This window comes from Buteo buteo, chromosome 7 (assembly GCF_964188355.1).
Source record: "Buteo buteo chromosome 7, bButBut1.hap1.1, whole genome shotgun sequence".
In the NCBI taxonomy this organism is placed as follows: domain Eukaryota; kingdom Metazoa; phylum Chordata; class Aves; order Accipitriformes; family Accipitridae; genus Buteo; species Buteo buteo.
The window spans coordinates 41,558,138-41,578,600 of record NC_134177.1 but is presented as its reverse complement, the minus strand read 5'-3'; the positions used below and the strand labels follow the sequence as shown (position 1 = coordinate 41,578,600).

General features: G+C 67.6%; 2 protein-coding genes across 5 annotated transcripts in view; one reads left to right on the top strand and one right to left on the bottom strand.

Annotated features, from left to right (window-relative positions):
- The window catches only part of SMG6 (SMG6 nonsense mediated mRNA decay factor), a 119,166-nt gene extending 114,528 nt beyond the window's left edge, over positions 1 to 4,638 (top strand). For all 3 annotated transcript variants that reach the window (XM_075032676.1, XM_075032674.1, XM_075032673.1), the window contains exons 17-19: positions 126 to 337; positions 618 to 699; positions 2,312 to 4,638. In XM_075032676.1, coding sequence (XP_074888777.1) covers positions 126 to 337; positions 618 to 699; positions 2,312 to 2,442 — 425 coding nt within the window. In that variant the 3' untranslated portion in view covers positions 2,443 to 4,638. The remainder of the gene's footprint in view (positions 1 to 125; positions 338 to 617; positions 700 to 2,311) is intronic.
- A 2,144-nt stretch (positions 4,639 to 6,782) lies between these two features.
- On the bottom strand, positions 6,783 to 17,955 carry HIC1 (HIC ZBTB transcriptional repressor 1). 2 transcript variants are annotated; one of them, XM_075032672.1, is made up of 3 exons: positions 17,828 to 17,955; positions 9,588 to 9,738; positions 6,783 to 8,736 (listed from the first exon to the last, which is right to left on the bottom strand). In XM_075032672.1, exons 2-3 carry the CDS (start codon positions 9,637 to 9,639, stop codon positions 6,791 to 6,793), a joined length of 1,998 nt encoding a protein of 665 aa, XP_074888773.1. In that variant the 5' UTR covers positions 9,640 to 9,738; positions 17,828 to 17,955; the 3' UTR covers positions 6,783 to 6,790. The 2 variants fall into 2 exon arrangements, with proteins under 2 accessions (XP_074888773.1, XP_074888772.1); XM_075032671.1 differs by lacking the exon at positions 17,828 to 17,955 and having other exon boundaries at positions 9,588 to 10,026.
- Between the last annotated feature and the right edge of the window lie 2,508 nt (positions 17,956 to 20,463).

The window sequence follows — 20,463 nt, the reverse complement described above, 5'->3', positions numbered from 1 at the left end:
ACCCAGATTTCCTGAGCCAGCTCCCAGTGCCCCGGCCCTGAGGCCTTGGCAACTTGCATGCTCCAGCAGCAGGTCACGGGAGCACCTTGTCCCATAGTAACTGTACCTCCTCTTCCTGTTTGAAGTGATAAACGAGCTGGATGGCCTGGCCAAGGGCCCAGAGATGGAGCACCGGGCTGCAGGCTATGCCCGCCAAGTGCAGGAGAGAGCCAGGAAGTCCATCGAATTCCTGGAGGAGCGATTTGAGAGCCGGGACAACTGCTTGAGGGCTCTGACCAGCCGAGGCAACGAGCTGGAGTCCATCTCCTTCCGCAGCGAAGACACCACTGGCCAGCAGGTAAGGGGCATCTCAGACATGGAGGCAGTGCTGCCAAGGGCTGGAGGCTCTTTGCCACCAACTCCTTGGGGGAAACCAGGGACCCTGGGTCCGTGAGCTCTGGGCAGGGGGTAGCTCTGTCCCCACCTTTGCAGGCAGCTGAGCAGGTTCCTGCAGGCTGTGTCTGTTTCGGCTCAGAGCAGCCCTGCTCTCGGCTGCGTCTCAAGGCAATGCAGAAGTCAGGGTGGTGGGATTGTAGGGTTTTTTTCCTGCCAAGGGTAACGTTGCCCTTTTCTTCCAGGGAAACAATGACGACCTGATTTTGTCCTGCTGCCTCCACTATTGCAATGACAAGGCCAAGGATTTCATGCCCTCCAACAAAGGTAGAACATCCTCACATCCTCTTTGTCCCTTCTCTGTTGCATTCCACGGACTCTTCTTGTTTCTCTTTCACGGCCCTTGGAGCCGATCTCTCCCGCATTTTGCCTCTTTCAACACCAAGGTGCCACCTCCTGCCTCCGGTCAGCCCCAGGCTGTGGCCCTCCCACCGCGTTGCCAAATGTGCACCTCACTGTGCTTTGAGGATGCCCCAGCCTGTGAGAAGCCCATCATAAATATCCACAGAGCCATTTTGTGGTGCTGGCAGCCGTGAGGAAGGGCCAGAAAGAGCCTTCCCCCTGTGAGCCCTGGTGCCCCCTGTCCAGGGCCCTTTTCCCTCCCAATGCCCTGTTGGTATCGGCCATGCAAGCTGGGACCAGACAACCCCCAGGCTGTTGCCAGGGCAGTGGGGATGGAAATCACATCAGCAGCTGCCCAAGAAATCAACCCGCATTTGTCAGTGCGAATTCTTAGCAGCTTAACTTGTCAGATTCACAGAGAAACCGTCACCAAATGTTTATGTGCAAATGATGCTGAATTTTGAAATCATGTGGATTATGGGGAATGGGGCCTGACAAGCTGACAGCCTCTGGTTTGTAACAAGGAGGCGCGTCACCAGCGCGGAGCAGAGGATGTTTATTGTTACACATTTCTTAAAGTGTCCGCACAAAACCTCCCGATCCCGCTTTCGGCAGCCCTCGGCCCCGGGCCTGCCCTCCTGCCGAGCCCCCGCTCCCCTTCCACCCGGCACGGGCCGGCCGGGGTGCTCGCCTCGCCATCCTCAGCCCCGACACCGTGACCGTAGCCCGCGTTCCTGGCCACCCTCCCCTTCCCCTTGTCCTGCTGCTCCCCGCGCAGCCAATCTGGGCCCATGTTGGGCTCCCATAAACTCTGTTTTTTCCATTCCCGTCCTGGCTCGGAGGCACTGTGTTTCCTGTGCTCATAGGAACAGTACTCTGGTCACAGGACCCAGCTGCTTACACATACCCCATATGCTTCCCCTGCTTCGCACACACGTAAGCGTGGCTCCCACATCCCAGCCCGGCGCCTTGCGTGCGGGGCAGCTCATCCATCTGGGGGCAAGATCCCTTCGGTTATTTCTCAGGCTTCAACTCTCTCTGGCTGTCTGAGCCCCAGCCAGAAACGCCTCGGTGTCAGTGGCGACTCCAAAAAACTTCGCAAAAAATAAGGGGTGGTTTTAGATCTTATAATGAGATCACCAGAATAATAGCACCAGCTTCCTGCTGGAGCCAGGGTCGCGGGCCGTCTTCCTGGCCGGGGTCAGGCAGAGGGACCTCCTTTTCCCTGCCTGCGGCACGCTGCACCACCCCATGCGGGCAGCGGGCAGCCGGGGGCCCTGGTGCTGCTCGACGGCCTTCCCGACCCCAGGGCTGCGGGCAGAGATCACAAATCATCCCCCAGCCAGCGCAGGGTGGGGAGAAGGCGGCCTTCGAGACGAAGTGCTGTCTCCTCGCCACGCCGGGAAGCCTTGACGGGGAGCGGGGAGCTGGGGGTAGGGGGGCACAACGTGGGGAAGGCACAGTGTGGGACGGGTGCAAGGGCTGGGGCAGAGCTGGGAAGTCTGAGCTTCACGCCGCTCTCTCTCTGTCACTGCAGATGATCCCATCCATTTGCTCAGGGAAGTGGTTTTGCTGACGGACGACCGGAACCTGCGAGTCAAAGCGCTGACCCGCAACGTGCCAGTGCGGGACATCCCCACCTTCCTCAAGTGGGCCCAGGAGGGCTGAGGGGGCCGAGCGGGGCCGACAGCCCCTGAGCTAGTCACGCAGCCCGTTACGGTGGGAGACCGGCTTCAGCGGCAGCCCTCACCACGCGCCGCCACCGCCTTCCAGCCCACCACGAACAATAAACGCCACGTCTTCAACCCACCCCAGAATGGCCGTGCTGCGAAGGGCCCCCCCCTGAGGGCAGACCAGCTGGGAAGGTCATTGCTGTGGATGGTTCACGTGGAGGCTGGGCCGTCGAGGGTCCCACCAGCCTTTGGGCAGTGCCAGAGCGGAGCTGGTGAGCCCCGCTGGCTAGGGAAGCTTTGGGTGAGCCCGTGCCAGATCGCCAGCCTTTTGCTTGGTTTGCTTGGTTGCAGAGAGCTCGAGTCACGAGTCGGTGGCTCTTCGGGTTTGTAGGCTGCGTAGGGCAGAGTCCGGGGACACGCCAGCGCAGACTTTGGGATTGCGTAGTCTAGCTCGTGCCCCTCGAAGAGGCTGTGGACTTCAAGGGCAGGTTCCATCCTGCCCCAGCCTGTTCGTCCTGCGTGGCCCAGGCAGCCCCAGGCCTCCGTCCCCGTCCCCACCCCATGCCCATCTCACGCCGGGGGTGCTGCTTGCGAAGGCTCTTGTCTTCTCCCTGGTGCAGGGTTTGCTTGTTCGAGTTTCATTTCAGACTTCAGTATAAGTTAGTTTTCAGGTGTGTGCCCTGCCTGCTTTGCTGGGGCAGGGGGGCGAGGCTTTAAACACCCCCCAGACCCCCCACAGCTGCTTTCTGTCCTGCTCCCCCCAACCATTACCTGCCCCTTCCCTCCTTCCCCAAACCCCTTAGTCCCGCCCCGGTACCTTTAGACATGTTTTTGATCTAAGACTCAGCGTGAGGCTAACAAAATTCTCCCAAGGACCCCAGGACTGGCTGTCCCACAGGTCCCGTGTGTCCTCATATTGCCACGAGCTCCTGTTGCATGTGGGATCCGGCTTCTGCCCATGGCTGCAGGGCCAGGCAGGGCTGGAGGGAGCCAGGGCAGCACCCGGCCCCCCCCACTGCTTGCCCAGCTGGGAGAGTCCCCTCTTGAGTTGCCCCTTCACCGTAGAGGGAGCCACGAAGGGACCCCACCACCTTGTCACTGGGTCATATTGCACCGGGAGCCGGTGCAGGGTTGGGGTGTTGCTGAGCCCCCCCCTCCATGACATTGCCCCATCAGCGAGCATCCCATCCCCAGCCCAGTTAGACGCTAGATACAGAAGCTAAGAGGGAGCATTAACCCGTGAACCAGAGCCCCTGGAGCTCTGTCAAGTCCCAGTCCCGTGAGCAGAGGGTGGGAGCGACCCCGAGGCCATCCCCGATCCCTGCTGGGGCACCGCGGCCGTGGGAGGGAAGCGTCAAAGGTGGCAGAGGAAGCGGTAGGATGGAGCCCAGCATTTTCCTTTCCTGCGTGGGTGGCTCGGACCCGGTGTCTGCATCAGGAAGCCCAATGTTACCCCCGCGCCAGCTGCCCGGCCTCACGGCGAGGACCAGCGCTGGGGTCCGAGCCTCGGCGGCGCCCGGCTGCGGTGGGGCTGCACGGCACGGCGACGGACATGGGCAGGGGTTGTGCTCCCTAACCTGTGCCATACAAATGCCCCAGCCTCAGGACACTGTGCAAGAGTGGCTGCTGGCGAAAGAAGGTCTGTGCTGCGGGACAGAGCCTGTTGGACAGAGAATTTGGGGCACGCACGCCTGCTGGAGGGTGCATGGAGCCGTCACCGTGGCTGAGCCCACCCGGGGCCACGGCACGCAGAGCACCCACGGCCCGGTTTGGTGCCCACAGCCGCGCGAAGCGCCGCGCTGGCTGTAAGCAGCGCGTAGACTTTGCCTTCTCCTCCACACCGGGTGTGTTTAAATATTTGTTTTTCTAACAGAGCTGCCCCCAGAGCTGCTTTGCAAGGCCCTTCCCCGGGTACCAGCTCGGAGGGACCTGCGGCTCTGCCGGACGCCGACCCCTCGCCCCGTGCCACAGGCTCGGCCGTGGGACAGAGGTCTTGCTGCCGCCAGACCAGCTGGCACGACGACGAGCGGAGCGGGGTCTCGCTGGCTTGAGTGCCCCGTGCTTGGGGCCATCTGTACCAGGCTGCTGCCCCGAACCCCCGCAAGGAGCCCATCTCTCGGGGAGGCAGCCGCATTCGGGCTATTTTGTTAAGATGGTTTTAATAATTTTTAGTATTAAACACTTGTCCGTGCAGCGTGTTGTTTCATTTGCCGTTGGCGGGCAAGTTGCTGTCAGGGGGAGAGGTGGGCGCGGGGGGCACCGGGGAGGGACGGCAGCGGGACGCATCTCTGCTTGCAAGGACGACGGCGGCTCTGTCCCCCCCTGCAGCTGCCCCCCGCTAACCGAGGGGACTCTGGGCAAACCAGACGCACGGCAAAGCCCCTCGCCTCCTCTCCCTGCAGCTCCGCGCCCCCGGTCGCGTCCCCCCCCCCCCCTCGGCACAGCCTTCACCCCTCGGGGTCACCTCTCAGCACCGACCCCGCACCGGCCAGGCCCGCCCCCAGAGAAGGACGCAAGGCCACGCATATTAATGTCATTTTATTGCTCATTCGGTTTCGACTATAGAAAAAAAAAAAAGGGGGGGGGGGGGGGCAAGGAGCCCGTGTACAAATCGGACGTGATACAGAAGGGGCCGGCGGCCCCGCTGGGTGCTGCCAGCTGTGCTTTGGGTGCTGCTGGTGCCGCCGCTGACCCCACGGCAGCTCTGGGGGGGGGGTGCTGCCGGTCCTGGGGAGCCCCGGTGGGGTGGGGGGGACCCGGGCAGCCCAGGGAAGGAGGGGGGGGGGACACCTGGGCAGGAGCAGCCAGCTCAGGCTAAGGCACAGTGGCTGTGAGGTCGGGGACAGTCGCTGCTGGCGGCCGCCCCCGGGGCCTCATGTGCAAAGGAGAGGAGGGGGCTTGGGGTGGGGGGGTGGGGGGAGAAGCTTCACATTAACCCCAGGCAGAGGGGTCAGGGCACGGGCCGGGGGGGGGTCCAGGCCCGGGACGGGACGGGGGGCTTTGCCCACACCGAGCAGAAGGCAGAAAACGGGGTCCGGTGGTGGCAGGGGGTGCCCCAACGGGGAAAGGGGGGGAGCTTGGCCCCAGGTCACCGCAGCCCAGCCTGGGGGCAGCTCCTCACCTCCCTCGGCTCTTTCTTCCCCCCCCCTCCCCGCAGCCCCTGCCCACCTCCCCGTAGCTGACAAACCAGACCGCTTTGTCTTTGTCATGAACTCCCCGGCCCGGCCCGGCCGCGCTGGGGACGGGCATCTTTGGCAAAAATAAAAAAATTAAAAAAAAAATTCGAGGCCAGCGGCCACCCAAAGGGCAAAATCCCCGGGTCCCTGGGCCCCCCCCCCACCCTGGGCATCCCTGATGGCGAGGCGCCTGCTGGGGCAGGGCCCAGGGGCTCAGTCTGTGACAGGCCCTGCCCCACCTCCCAAAAACATGGGGGGGCCAGCGGCCGAGCCACCGGCTTCGGGCCAGGAGGTCAGTGCTTGCTCCGGGGCAAGGAGCATCGCCATTCCCTGGCCCCCCCCCCCCCCCAGCCTCAGCGCCGACCCAACCGCCGTCCCCCTGTCCCGCACCCGCTGCTCAGACCCCACCGTCCCCCTCCGTCAGTCTGTCCCCAAGCTCCCAGCGTGGCCCCAGTTGGAGCTGGGGGGGGGAGATTGGCCGGCACACACACACACCCCCACACCCCCCCCCCCCCAGCCCCAGCACGGCCACGCTCGCCGCTCCCGCTCAGGACGGCTGCCGGCAGCTCGGAAGCGTCGCTCCGGCCGCGACGGACAAACTACTCACGGGCCGGCGGCGGCGGCGGTCGAGGCGGCACAGTCCGGGTCCCGTCGTGGCAGAGCCGAGCGTGGCGGGGGTCCCGCTGAGGGGCCGGGGCGACGCGGGCATCTGCCGAGGGTGTCCCCTCGCCCCGGGGTGGGGGGGACAGCGTTGGGGAACGGCCCTGAGGTAAGGAGCTGGCTCATGTCCTCCAAAGCCTCGGGGCCCAGCCCGGCCTCACAGCTTGTGCTTCGCTCCCGCCCCGGTGCTGGGGGGGGCCCGGCAGACCCCCCCCCCCCCCCCAAGGCAAGGAGGGCCCACGCCACGAGGTCAGTCCCTGAATTATCATCGGCTTCTCCCGGGCAAGCCGGGGCGCTCGTCGCAGGACGCGCCGTCCAGCCGTCCCGGGGCAGCTCTCGTGGGACCTTCCGCTACGAGCGAGTTCTCCGGGACCGTCGGCAGCGCCGGGGGACGATGCCCGCCGCCTGTCGTCCCCCGTCGTCGTGTCCCGTCCCCCCCGCCCCGAGCTCCACGCGGGGCAGCGAGGGGAGCCCGGCGGCCCCCCCAGCCCCCCGGCCGGGCCGGCGCTAGGGGGGCGAATATCGCTCTATGGTCCGGGCGGCCTCGGCGTGGAGGTGCGGAGCTTGCGCCAGCACCTCGGCCGCCTTGTCCTGGCTCAGCCCCAGGTGCTCGGCCGTGAACTTGGCCAGCGGGTAGAGGCTCTCCATGGCCTTGGGGTCGCTGAGGAAGTGCGAGGTGTGGGAGAGCAGCTCGGCCGCCTTCTCCTGCTTGAGCCCCAGCTGGTCGGCGGTGAGGCGGGCCATGGCGTAGACGCTGTCGGGGAAGTCCAGCTTGGCTTTGCCGTCGGGGCCGGCCGCGTGCATCTTCATGTGGCTGATGAGGTTGCGCTGCTGGGCGAACTTCCCGCCGCACACCTGGCACTCGTAGGGCTTCTCGCCCGAGTGGATGCGCATGTGCTCGGTCAGGCGGTACTGGCGGGTGAAGCGCATCCCGCAGGCGTCGCAGGCGAAGGGCTTGAGGCCGAGGTGGCTGCGCATGTGGCGGGTCATGGTGCCGCGTTGCGTGAACTTCTTGCCGCAGATGGTGCAGGGGTAGGGGCGCGTCAGCCAGTGCGTCTTCTCGTGCTGCCGCAGCGTGGCCGGGTCCTTGTAGGACTTGTCGCAGGAGGAGCAGCGGTAGGGCCGCAGGATGTCACCCAGCCCCGGGCCACCCTTGTCCAGGAAGGGCACGGCCTGCTCGGCCGCCGCCTTGTGATAGAGCTCCTCTTCGTTGTGGGCCTCCACGTGGGCGTTGAGCTGCTCGGAGCTGGGGAAGCCCTTGCCGCAGGGGATGCAGACGTACAGGTTGTCGCCCAGGCTCTCCGGCTCGTAGCCCAGGTGGTTGCAGTAGCGGTCCAGCGCGTCGCCGGGCGAGGGGCCCTCGCTGCTGCCCGTCTCCTCGCTCGTGCTGTTATCGGGCTCCAGGTCGTTGCTCTCCACGCTGGGGTAGCGGGGCTGCGGCGCCGCGGGCGGCGACTCGGCCTTTTCCTCCCGCTCCAGCTCCTTCTCCGCCTCGCCCTCGTCCAGGTAGGGGCCCAGGGGCTCGTGCTTCATCCAGCGGTACATCAGCTCGCGCCCGTCGGCGCGGGGCAGCGGGGGCTCGGCGCAGGGCGGCGTGCTGCGGAAGGGGTCGGGGGCGTGGGGGTGCCCCCCCGGCTCGCCGCCCGGCGGGGAGTCCTTGTAGGCGGCGGCGTGGCCGGCCAAGAGGCCGGCGCTGACGGGGGGGCTGTCGTGCCGCGGGGGCAGCGAGGGCTCGCGGGGCTCGCCGGGCAGCAGGCGGTCGGTGGGCAGGAGCTGGGCGGAGGGGCCGGTGGGGCTCTTCTTGGAGAGGTCGAGGCCGCAGGGCGGCGAGCAATGGCGCTCGGGCGGGCACAGCCCGTGGGGGTGCAGCGGGGCGCCCTGGGCGGCCGAGGCGTAGAGCTCCCCGCACTGCGTGTTGAGCGGCGCCGCCGGCTCCACGGGCGGCAAGTCCACGGGCCGCGGCGTCCCCGAGTAGCAGGCCTGGATGACCGGCGTGGCGGCGCGCAGTCCCCGGCCCAGCTTGTAGGGCGCGTAGCCCCCGCGCAGGTGGCAGTACTTGCCGCTGCGTTTCAGCTTCTTCTTGCAAAGGGCCACCAAGCCGGGGATCTGGAGGTAGCTGGCGGCGGCCAGCACGGCGCCCAGGCTCTGCTCGCCGCCCGGCTCGCACTCGCCCAGGCGGCCGGTGTAGATGAAGTCGAGGATGAGGCGAAAGATGCCGGGGCTCACCATCTCGTGGTCCAGGTTGAGCAGGTTGTCGTGCACCACCAGCGACTTGAGGTAGGCGCTGCTGGCCGCCAGGATGTTCTTGTGCGCGCGGAAGAGCGCGTTCTGCACCACGATGATCACGTCGCACAGGAAGCCCTTGGTGCGCTGCGTGTTCAGCTGCAGCAGCAGCTGCCGCGAGTGGCTCGGCACCTCCATGGCGTCCAGCATCCCGCTCCTCGCCCGCCGCCCTGCAACACACCGCCCCGTCAGCCACGCAACCGGCCCCGCGGAACCCCCCCCCCGGGGCCCGGGCACTCGGCCCACGCGTGGGGGGCTCGACCCCACACGTCGGGGAGGGGGGGGGCTCAGCCCACGCGTGAAGGGGTCGGGGCTGGGGGGGGGCCGGTTCGGGGCTTAGCCCCCAGCCCCGTACGCCACCGCGTCCCGGCCGCTCTGCTCGGCCGCCTGGCCGGTGCCACCGTTTATATGGGGGCTCGCTTCTCGGCGGGCCGGGGGGGGGGGTATGGGGGGGGGGGGGTGTGAAAACCCCCGGAGGTTTTTGGAGAAAGTGACATCACCCGCCGCCGCCGCCAGCGCCGCGCCCCGGCCCCGCCAGCGCCCCGGCACCCCCGCGCCCACCTGCCGGAGGATAAAGGGGGGGGGGGGGGAGAACCGGGACCGGTGTCCCCCCCCCACCCATCAGCTCCCCCCCCCCCCGGGGCCGCCGCCCGCCGTTACCTGCCCAGAGCCGCTGCCCCGGTTCCCCGCGGCGCCTTCCCGGCTCTTATGAGTCCCGGTCCCGGGAGGCGGCCGGCCGTGCCCCCCCCCCCCCCAGGCGCCCCCCGCCCCCGTTTCCTCTCCCCACACCCCCTCCCTGCGAGGTAAGCGGGGGGACAGCCCGGGGGGGTGGGGGGGGGAGCGGGACCTCCCCTCCCCGCCTCCGCTCCGGTACCGGTGTGTGTCGTCCCCCCCCAGGTGGGTAAAGCCAAGCGCCCGCGGAGCGGCTTTTTTGGGGTGGGTTGTTTTTTTTTTTTCCCCTTCTTTTTAAATGTTTTGGGGGTTTCCTCCGCGCCCCCCCCCCCCCCGGTTCCCTCTTTACCTGGGCGCCCGGTGGCCTCCGCCAACCAGCCGAGGTCTCGGTGAACTCTCATGGCTCAGCCCCGGGGGGGCCGCCGCCGGTTGCTATTCCCCTCCACCCTCCTCCTCCTCTGCTGCTGCTGTTCCTCCATACCCCGCTCTCCCGGCCGGTCCTACGGAACGGGAGGAAGAGGAGGAGGAGGAAGAAGAGCTGGAAGAAGCAGCAGCAGCGGTTCCTCGGGGTTCCCAACGCCGCCAGCTCGGAGGTGAAACCCGGGCTGCGAACTCCCCCTGACCCCGGCCTGAACTCCGAGCAGCGCCGCTGGCTGTTAAAGGGACGGCGGGAGGTTTTCCTCCTCCCATCCCCGGGCGGGGCACCCGACAAGCCGGGCCCCCCCCACCCCTTCATCCCGGTCTCCTCCTCCTTCTCCGAGTTCGGTTTTTTTTTTTTTTTTTGCCACCCACCCCCCCCCCCAGCCGGCTCCTTAGAGGGGGGGGGTCCATCCTTAGGACATCAGCTTTTGCCCGGAGTTACCGAGGGGGGGCCGGGAGCCCCGAAGGGGCTCCCGGCCCCCCCTCGGTGACTCCGGGCAGAAGCTTTTGTGCCCCCCCCCGGTGCTCGGTACCGCTCGCACGGCGCCATCTAGCGGCTCCCGGTGACCCCCCCCCCCCGTTACCGGAGGCGGCGGCGGCTCCTCCCCGGGCGCAGGTGCGCGGTGGGGACCCGACGGGGCGGCCGGTGGGGAAGGTTAAAATGAAGGGGGGGGTCTTGTTAAGGGATGGGTGCTGATAGACCCGGGGGGGGGGGGCACCCAGTGGGTGGGAGAGCTGCGCTATATGGGGGGGACCCTAATGGGTGCAGGTGATGTGGGGAAGGGGTTTTTTTTTTTTGGGGGGGGGGGCAGCCGGCCCTAATTTGTTGCTGGTGGGGGAGGGCTGATGGGGGCGGGGGGTGCAGCCCTGGTGCCCAGATGTGTGGCGGCGGCTCAGGGTGGGCTGGGGGCTTGCGGTGGTTTGGGAGGAGGAGGAGGAGGGGGAGGCAGCGCCACGTTTCTCCTCTCGCTTCATCCCTCCGGCTGCCCCCCCCTTGTAAAGGCTGCTGGGTGGGGGGGTGTAGCTTGGGGTCCCCCCCCTTGACGCAGGGGGAGCCGCCTCTCGCTTCGCACTTTCGCTTCTCCTTTCTCACGGCCGCAGCCTCTTGCACAACCTCCTTGTACAGAAAAGCATCATGATGGGCACCTCCACGCTAGCCGCTAATCCTGGGGGGGCCTGCTGCCCCCCCCACACCCGACCTGACCAGGTCACCCCAAATGTTGGCCATTCCTCCCGGCTGGGGTCACCTTGGATGCTCTTAGGGTTTCACCCCATAACCCGGTGAGTGGGAGCCAGCGTGGGGTCCTGGGCAACTGGGGATGGTGGCTGGGACAGCGCTGCGGGGGTCCCGGCTGCCGTCCCCAGCCCCTGGGACAGGGTCTGCCCTACCCTGAATTTGGAGAAAAGAGGATGGGTGCTGGCAGGGCGGGTGCATGTTGGTCATAGCCACGGCCCTCCCAGCTCAGCATCACTCGGCTCAACCTCATCCTCAGATTCCCATCGGATCCAGGGGCGTCCCAGCTCACTACAGGGACACTGCCCGTGGGGACCCTGTACCAGGCACAACCCAGGCACCGGCTCGGAAATCCCCCTCCCTGCTCCCCATCCTGGGTTCTTGCCCATGGGAAGCATTGGGATCCTGGGAGCGGGATGTGGGCGACCCTCATTACAGAGCCGTGGTTTAATCCCAACTCCCCGGGCGCTAATTGCCCCCCCCCCTTATATTTTTTTTAAATTTTTTTTTTTTTTTCCTCTTCAATTAACGGCTGGAAGTGTTTCAGGTTCTGGCAGCGAGCTCTGGACGTCGCTGTGAGCGATGGCTCCCGCGGGCTCCGTCCGGGTAATTTATGGGGCTGAGCTGTATAAATCACAGCAGCGAGCGGCTCCCAGACAGCTGCCTCCCCCGGGGCCAGCCGGGACCCCGGGCTGCCCCAGCTACCTGCTGAGTGACGCCGAGCCCTTGAGGCAGTGACCGAGAAGGGGGGGGGGAATGGAAAATCCTTTACCTTTTCCACCCTCTTTTGCAGCTCCTCTCCTGTTCCCAGTTTCTCCCAGGAGCAGAGGGGCGGATCGGTGCCCGCAGAGGTTTGGGGCAGGTGGAGGGGGGTGAGATCTGCTAATATCCTCCCTCCCGCCCCACTCTGCCTTACGGAGGGATCCCGGGTGAGCCCCAGCCGCAAACAGCCTGACCAGGCATCTTTCACCCAGAAAGCCCGAAACCCACCGGGACTCCCTGGGGACCTGCGGGACACGCTCAGCCCCGAGGGACGGGGACAGCCGGGCTGCGGGGCCGCGGGCAGAACCAGTGTCGGTGAACGGGAGCGCTCAGGGAAAGGGGCATTTTCGCCTCAATGTGCTGAGCAGATTGGAACCAGCTCTGGTTAAGTCATTGGCTCTGTTGGGAGGTCTGAGCTGGAGCGTCTCCCGCCTGTGCCCCCTCCCCACGATCAATCAAAGTTGCAGCAAATTAGCCCAGATGCTGGGAGATTCGGTTCAAATCCAGCTGTGGTTTGGATCGCGTTCGCATGCCTGGCTTCATGTGGGACCTGGGCTTTTGGACAGGATACAGCCCCCCGGTCTCCGCAGGGCCCTGTTTCCCAGCGTAGCCTCTCCCCAAAGCCCACACACATGTCTTCGATTACGGCGCGTTGGCCAGCCGGGCCGCATCCGGCACCGCCAGGAGCCTGCAGCCCCCGCTGGCAGCTCGCACTTCATTTTCCCGGCGGTGCCGGGGTACGGCAGCCCCCCCGTGCCCCGCCGCCGTGGCCCCTGCGCTTGCAGGGGGATGCGTGTTCCCTCTGCCTGTGGTGGGCTGAGGCCGTGAAACTCATGACAGCGCTGAGCTGCTCCGGGTTGGGTGCGAATCGGTGCTGCCCACCTCCTGGAGTTAAGCAGGGCCGTGGGGATGTCTGCGCTGAGCCCTGCCTGCTGTGAAACGAGGCTGGGGGCAGCCACAGGACCCTGCCGGGTGTTCCCGGGGTGCCCGGTGCCCCCCAACATGACAGGACCCCTGCGGGGTGGTGGGAAGGGTAAAGCCCCCTGGTATGACACAGTCCCCCACCAGCCCATGGCTGGTGCACCAGCTGTGGGGCAATGCTGGGGTGGGCGAGGGGACCCCTTCCTTGTGGGGTGATGCTGGGGTGGTGGTGGGGACCATTTCCTTGTGGGTTGATACTATGGTAGGCGATGGGACCCCTTCCTAGCGAGGTGATGCTCAGGTGGGTGAGGGACCCTTCCTTGCGGGGTGATGCTTAGCTGGATGAGGGGACCCTTACCCACAGGGGAATGTTTGGTGGGGCGGTGGGACCCCCTTGCTTGTGGGATGATGTTCAGGTGCGTAAGGGACAGAATCACACAGCGGCTGAGGTTGGGAGGGACCTCAGGAGGTCACCATCCAACCTTCTGCTCAAGCAGGGCCACCCAGAGCTGGCTGCCCAGGACTGTGCCCGGAGGGCTTTTGGATGTCTTCAAGGTTGGTGACTCCACCACCTCCCTGGGCAGCCTGTGCCAGTGCTCCCCTCACAGTGAAAAAGTGTTTCCTGACAGTCAGAGAGAAGCCCTGCGGTTCGGTCTGTGCCCATTGCCCCTGGTCCTGGCACTGGGCACCGCTGAGCGTGCCTCTGTCCTCTCTGCACCCTCCCTCCGGGTACCTATATCCATCGATAAGGTCCCCTGAGCTTCCTCTTTTCCAGGCTGAGCACTCCCAGCCTCTCCTCATAGGAGAGATGCTCCAGTCCTTTAATCTTCTCTGTGGTCCTTCACTGGACTCTCTCCAGTATGTCCACATCTCTTACGTACTGGGGGACCCAGGGCTCCAGGAGTGGCCTCCCCAGCGCTGAGCAGAAGGGAAGGATCCTCTCCCTCGCCCCGCTGGCAACGCTCCTCCTACCCCAGCCCAGGACCCCGTTCCCCTCCTTTGCCCCAAGGGCACGTTGCTGGCTCGTGGTCAACTTGGTGTCCACCAGGACCCCCAGGGTCTTTTGTGCCGAGCTGCCGTCCAGCCGAGCGGCCCCTCGGGATATTCCGGTGCTTGGGGCTGTTGGTCCCCAGGGGCAGGGTTTTGCACTTCCCCTTGTTGAACTTTGGGAGGTCCCTGTCAGCTGGAGGGGACAACGGGACCTCTTTCTTGTGGGGTGATGTTCAGGCCACCCACCCCTGCAAGGTGATGTTTCCTGGGGTAGTAGGACCCCTTCCTTGCGGAACAACGCTCAAATTGGGTGAGGAACGCTTCCAGTGGGGGGATATTTGGGGGCAGAGGTGCTGAGACCCCCCCCTTCTCTGTGAGATGATGCTTCATGGGGCAGTGGGACCCCTTCCTTGTGGGGTGACGCTCGGTCAAAACCAGGGCACCCATCCCTGCAAAGTGATGTTTTATGGAGCAATGACACCCCTTCCTTGCGGGATGACGCTCGATGCGGCGCTGGGACCCCTTCCCTTTCCGATGATGCTTTGGGTGGGGGGGGGGCGATGGGACCCCTTCCTCCTGTGGCAACACCTTCGATCCTCCTCATCAACCAGCTCCTGCCCCTTCGCAAGCCCCACGGGTGACACCCCCCCCCGCGACGGGGACACGGCTACAGTGGAAAGCCCACGAGATGGCAGCAACGGGCCACGCTCCGGGATGCGACATTTCCCCCCCACACACAAGCCCCCCCCCAACCTCGGGGGCTGCTCTTCCCCCTCCCCACTCGCGCCCCGGTCCCCCCGACGCGCACCTCCGGTGCGCGTCGGGGGGACCGGGGCGCGAGTGGGGGGGTTTTGCTCTCCCCCCACGGGGGGGTGGCGGCTTCAGAGCTGCGCAGCCGGTTGCGGGTGGGCCGGCCCCGGTTGCTGACTAATCCCGGGGCTGAGTCACGGTTGCGGCGGGGAGCGCTGCGGCAGCAGAGACCCCCCCCCCCCCCAACTTTCCCAAACCGGAGAGCCCCGACGGGGCGGGCGCTGGTTGTGCGTGGGAAAAATGGGGGACACCCCCCCATATCCCAGAGGTTTCTATTTTATATTTGGGGGGGGTTCTAGGGGGATGGCAGCAGCCTAAGTGGGGCAGTTGGGGGGGGGGTCTGCTGGGGGGTGTTTTTTTGGGGGGGAGCGCATTCCCTGAACCTGCAGGTGTTTGGGGGTGTAAGTGAGGAATATGAGGGGGGTGTCGGAGCGGGGGGGTTGTGGCCTGGGCCCCCATAACAGCTTTCGGCCTTGCAGCAGCGTGCGGCCTTGCGCAGCGGTGGATGCTGGCGGGCGCGGATGCTGCTGTCAATGACAACGCCGCTGTTGCTGTGGCGACCGGTATGATGCTTCGCCAGAGCAGAGTGAGGTCAGAAGGCTCCAGCAGATGAGGGGGGGGGAATGGATGGATGCATAAGGGGGGAAAGGATCCCCACCATGTCCCCTGGACAGGACTTTAGGCCCATCTTTGGAGGGGGGGGGGGGGCTGGTACTTGGGATGGATGGGGTGGCAAAATTAATTCAGCCGCAAAGTCACAACCCGTCCGGCTCTGGGGCAGCGATGGTTTTGGGGGGACCCAGCCCTGGTGGGAGCGCGGGCCAGACACTGCTGTGAGGCCAGAGGGGTCAGGGCAGCACGGCAATGGGGTGCCCCCCATACTCTAAACTCCCCCCCACACACACAAACACCCCCCACTTTGTCCCATCCCATCCTCCTCTAGGGCATTGGGCTGGCACCCACGGGTGCTCGTGGCACCAGAGGGCTGGGGCTTCTTACTGGGGGTGGGCAGGCGGGAGGTGCTGCCCAGGACGTTGCCATGGGTGGGAGGTGCAGGCGGGCAGGGGGCACCCCCAGGCTGCTGCCCTGGTGTGGGCACTCCTGGGGCCCTGTGCACCCCCTTCCCGTGATATGGGGAGGGGGGCCTCAGGCAGCCCCCCATCGCTAGCCCCATGGTGACACCACGAAGCCGGGATGGGGCCTAGTGGGGTGATCGGGGGGGGGGCAATGGGTGCCCTGGGGCTACCGTGGGTGCCAGGCGGACGCCTCGGGGCTGAGGCAAGGGGGTGCCCCACGCCGCAGCCCTCGGGGTGACGGGACCCTCCGCTCGTGCCTCGATGGGTGCACGGCCCGTGGGGCCGGGGGCAGGTAGAGGAGGGGTGCTGGGTGATGCTTCTCTGCGCACCTCCAGGAGCCGGGGACCGGGCCGGGGGGTCCCGGTACAGCCCGGACCCCCTACCCGTCTCCAGGCCGCTGTCCTCCCCCCGCGCCGATATAAATAGTAGCGTCTTCCCGTTCCCTAAATTTCCTCGCTGACGTAGCGCTCACGTCATTGTGTAGGTTGATGCTTTTCTATGAATGAGCCGAGATCCCCGTTACTACGAGCCCGATCCTATAAAAGCCCCGCGCGCTGCGGACAGCGCAGCACCGCCACCGGCTCCGTCCCCCGCCGGGAGCCGCGGGGCACCGGGGCCCGGCCAGGGACCCACCGGGGCCCGCCAGGAGGTAAGGAACCGGCAGGGTTGGCCCCCCAGGTAAGCAGGGACGGGAACCCGCCGCGGGAGGGGGGCAGCGGGAGCCCCGCGGCACCGGGGGCTGCACCTGCCCGCCCCGGGGAGGGGGGTTGGGGGGGGAAGGCGGACGAACCGGGGGACCGGGGCTGGAGGAAGGGAAAGGGGGGGGGGGGGGAAGGTCTGCGGCGGGCGGGGGCGGCGCGGTCCCGCCTGGCGCAGCCCCACGTGTGGGTCGGGCCGGGCGGCGGGGGGCGGCGGGGGCGGCGGGGCCGGGGCGCGGCGCCGGCGGGGGCGGTGCGCGGGGGCGGGCGCTGTGCGCGGAGCCGCCCCGGGGGGGCGCACGGTGGGGCCCGGCCGCCCGCAGCTTGCGGGGTTTTGGGGCTGCGGGGGGGGGTGGGGGTGGATGTGTGTGTGTGTGTGTGTCCCCGCTGCGGGTGACACCGGCGCCCGCTGCCCCCCCGCTCCGAGCATCTCCGGATCCATCCCCGACGGGACACCCCCCCCCCCTCCCCGCCCCCAGCCCCATCCCGCCGTGCCCAGCACCCCCCCACCCCCTCCTCCCCCTCGGCTTCCCCCGCACCCCGGTGCCCCCCCCCCCCCCGGGGTGCTACCAGCCCCGCAGCCCGGGTGTCCATCGCCTTCCCCCCCCCGGTGACACCCGTCGGAAGAGCGCGGAGATCCCGTCGAGGAGAGCCCGAGTCAGCGCGTCGGCACCTTGGCTCTAGACTGCTTACTGCTGCGTAGGGACAGGACAGTAACAGTCTACAGTCATGGCTACTGAAGCATGACCCACCGCCGGCCCCGCCACCGGCCCCGCCACCGGCCCCGGCACCGGCCCCGGCCCCGCCGCAGCGCCGGGGCGGGGGGGAGGCGGGAGCTGTCCGTGGTGCTGAGCCGTCGGGGAGCGCTCGCCGCCCCGGAGGGGAGGGGGGAGGCGGGGCGGAGCGTGGGGTGGGGGGGGGGAGCGTGGGGGGTGTCCCGGTGCCCGCCTGACCTCGGTCTCTCTTTCCCCCCTCCGCAGACACCGAGTCCCCCACGGCGGACGCCCCCCCCCTTCCCCTTCCCGCTGCAGCGCAGGTAGGGTGGGGGGGGGGTTCTCCCCCCAGGCGGGGCGGACACGCGTGGGAGGGCAGGGGGCGGGGAACGGGGGGGGGGGGGCGAAGGATGCTACCGACACTCCCCCCCCCCCACCTCCAGCACCGGGAGCCCCTCCCGCGCCGCGGGTGGGAGTCGGGCGCGCTCGTTGCGGTGGCGGGGCCGCCTCCTCGCCGTCGCCAAGGCACCGGTTGCCCCCCCCCCCAAACCCGTTCCCCCCTTCCCCCCCCCTCCGACGCCGCCCGGGCGACCGTGGCTTTAGATTGTTACTGTGCCGCTGGGGGGGTAACAGTCTACAGCCATGGTCGCCGGGCCCGGCGCACTCGCACCGCGGGCAGCACCGGCTCCTCACCCCCCCTCACCCCCCCCCAACCCACGGGGGTACCGGAGGCGGCGGAGGAGGGGGGGGGGGGGCGGCGGGGGTCCCGTCGGGGGCTGCCCGCCTCCCGGGGCAGTAGGAGCTCACATGCAGGGTGCAGCTCGCCGCACATCAACTCTTACTGTTCGGGGGGGCGGGCGCCGAGCGGCTCCTCCTCAGGCAGCGGGAACGACGGGGACCCCCCCGCACCCCACTTCCCCCCCCCCCGGCTCTCCGTGTCCCCCCCAACCCCGCAGCCCCCTCACCTGCCCTCCCGGCGGGGCCCCGGGGCTGCCCCCCCCCGCCGGGCTGGTCCCGCCGCATCGGTAAAGCGGCTCCCGGAGCGCGTTGGCAGCCGCGGTTCCGTCCCGTCTGTCTGTCTGTCCGTCCGTCCTCTTCCCCCCCCCCCCCCGCCCCGGTGCTGCGGCGGGGCGGGGGGGGGGGGGGGGAAGCGGGGAACGGGGGCCGTTCCCGGGAGCGGAGCACGGCCCGGCGGCGGAGCTGGTACGGCGGGGACTGAGCGCGAACCCCGACGGGTCGGACCGGGCGGCGACCGGGGGCGGTCGCAGGTTGCACAATTCGCCCGAGGCGGCCAGGAGATTCCTGAGAGGCGAAGTCAGAGCGGCCCGGCCTGCCCCGCCAACCGGGCACCGGGCCCTCGGCAGCCGGCGGTGACCGGTGCCGGCTGGGCAGGGCCCCTCGGGGGGAGCGGGGGGGACCCGGGACCCAAAGCTCCGGAGATGGGGAGGGGGCTGGAAGGGGTGCAGCGACTGTGGAGACCCCGGAGGGGGGTGTAGGGGGGTGGCTAATGCCGTGGAGGTGGGTGCTGGGGACACCGGGGATGGGGACGGGGGACAGGCCCCCGTGGGGTGAGGGTGGCAGCGGCAGGACGGGGATGCAGCCCCAAAAAAGGACCTGCGACCCCGGCATGGGGTCCCATGGGTGTCCTCAGTCAGAGCAGCCCCCCTTCGAGCACGCACCCATGGGGGTCCTGCACCCGGCAGCAATGCCCTCACCAGCACGGCCACCGCCAGGTCCCCGGGGGCCAGCGGGGCCATGGTGTGGCAAAGCAGCCACGGGCAGGGGGATACCATAGGTACCGGGTCTCTGCCATGCGCTGCCCCGTCTCCTGCCGGTCCCCTTTGCCTCCCGCTCCCGCTTTTCCCACCTTTGCACCGCACGCCTCCGGGAAGGGGATTTTTTGGGCAGTCACGCCAGCGCTCAGGTAAAGCCGCAGCTGCATTCGGCCCAGCGCAGCTGGGCTGCAATGGTGCCGCTAGCCACAAAACCCACCCTCCATCCCCCGAAAAAACCTTGCTTCTGCACTGGGTGGGTAGCGGCAACAGCATCGCAGCGAGGTCCAGGCCATAGCAGCGCCCGGGTCCCTTCCAGGGCACCCCTAGGTGAGCAGACGTGTCCCGTGGGCAGCACCGCAGACCCTCGGACCCCACGCTCTGGCCCCAGGAAGGCTGCGCTGTTGTTGTTTTGAAGGCCAAGTCTCTCCCGCTGACACCCTGGAATTAGTTTTTCTTCCAGAGGCCTTAAAAATACCCTGGACTTCTGACACCGGGACTTGGCTTCCGACAGCACTTCCAAGCTGCCAGGCCTGGGGCCAACCATCAGCGCCGGGGGACAGAGGCTGTCCAGCTCCCGTGCTCCTCCTCAGCACGGAGATGATGGCAGTGCCAGGGAGGAACGTGGCAGTGCCGGGGAGGAACGCGGCGCCTGCCGTGGTCGGAGCTGTTAACTTGCCATTTCTACAGCGGAATGGTGCTCAGTGGGGCACAGGCACGGCGCAAACACTGCCTTACCTCGGCCTCGCTCCCGGCGGCCCGTGGCACTTTGGCGAGTGTCCCTGCGCAGGACCGGGAGGGTGGGAAAGCTCTTCCCTGGGGACCTCCAGCAGCCATGACCCTACAGAGCCCCACGGCTGAGGATTGGGCTGCAGCGAGGGTCCCCGAGGGGCTCTCCCTGGCCGGGATTTCTCTGGGCATCCCAGGGAGAGCATGTGGCCCCAAAAACCAGCTTCTGGCTGAAGCCTGTGACCCGCTCCCGGCTTTGCCAAGGGGCACTCGTGGTATGCTGGCACCATGGGAATTTGGGGTGGGCAGGAAAAGGAGGGGGCTGAGCCGGTGGGGCTGAGCCGGTGAGGCGGGCGCGGGGGCGCAGGGAGAGGTGCTGCTGCCACCCCTCCGAAAAGGCAGGGCAGCTGCCTGCCTTCCCTGGCTGCCCGCACGCCGCACGCGCTGTTGTTGCCATCTGACAGCTCTTGGCGAAACGGCCTTTTGTGATTCAGCCGTGTTTATCCCAGCCCGCGGCCCGGCCCAGCGTGGGTTTCCATGGAAAACTTCCATCCAAAACAAGGAGAGAAGGAGCTACAGCAGGAGTGACTCAGCCACAACTGGAAGCTTCTGCGGGTGAAGCAGGGAGGAGGGGGGGGGGGGGCTGTTCCCAATGGCTTGGTCCCGCTCTGGCAGCGGGGCTCGGGGATGGCCCCCGGCTCTCCCCTGCCCGTGCCGCTGCCTCCTCGCAGGCAGGAGCCGGGCAGGCTTGGGGGGGGGGAGCTGCGTTGTATAACCATCTGCGAAACACGTCACCCTCCCGGAGCACCCCCTCCCCAGCTGCCTGCGTTAGGCCCCGCTCGTGGGAACAGGGGAGGAAGAGCGTGAGATGAGTAAGGCTCAAACCCCAGCAAGATCCGCACCCGATGCCAGGCTCGGCGGGACGTCGCTTTTTTCCAGTGCTGCCCACGGGAGCCCCTGCCCGTGCTGGGCGAGCCCCGTGTGGGCGGCTGGCACGGTGGGCAGCGGAGGAGGCCCTGAGTCAGCGACGGCACAGGGGGAAGGGACGCAGGGAGCTGGGGAGAAGGTGGTGGGTGTTCGCAGGGAGGCAGCACCGCTGG

Coding starts and splice junctions, on each gene's coding strand:
- HIC1 (XM_075032672.1), bottom strand. CDS start 9,639: ATGAGAGTTCACCGAGACCTCGGCTGGTTGGCGGAGGCCACCGGGCGC. Junction 8,737..9,587: donor GGAGGCCACCGGGCGCCCAG/GTAAAGAGGGAA, acceptor GGTGTGTTGCAG/GGCGGCGGGCGAGGAGCGGG.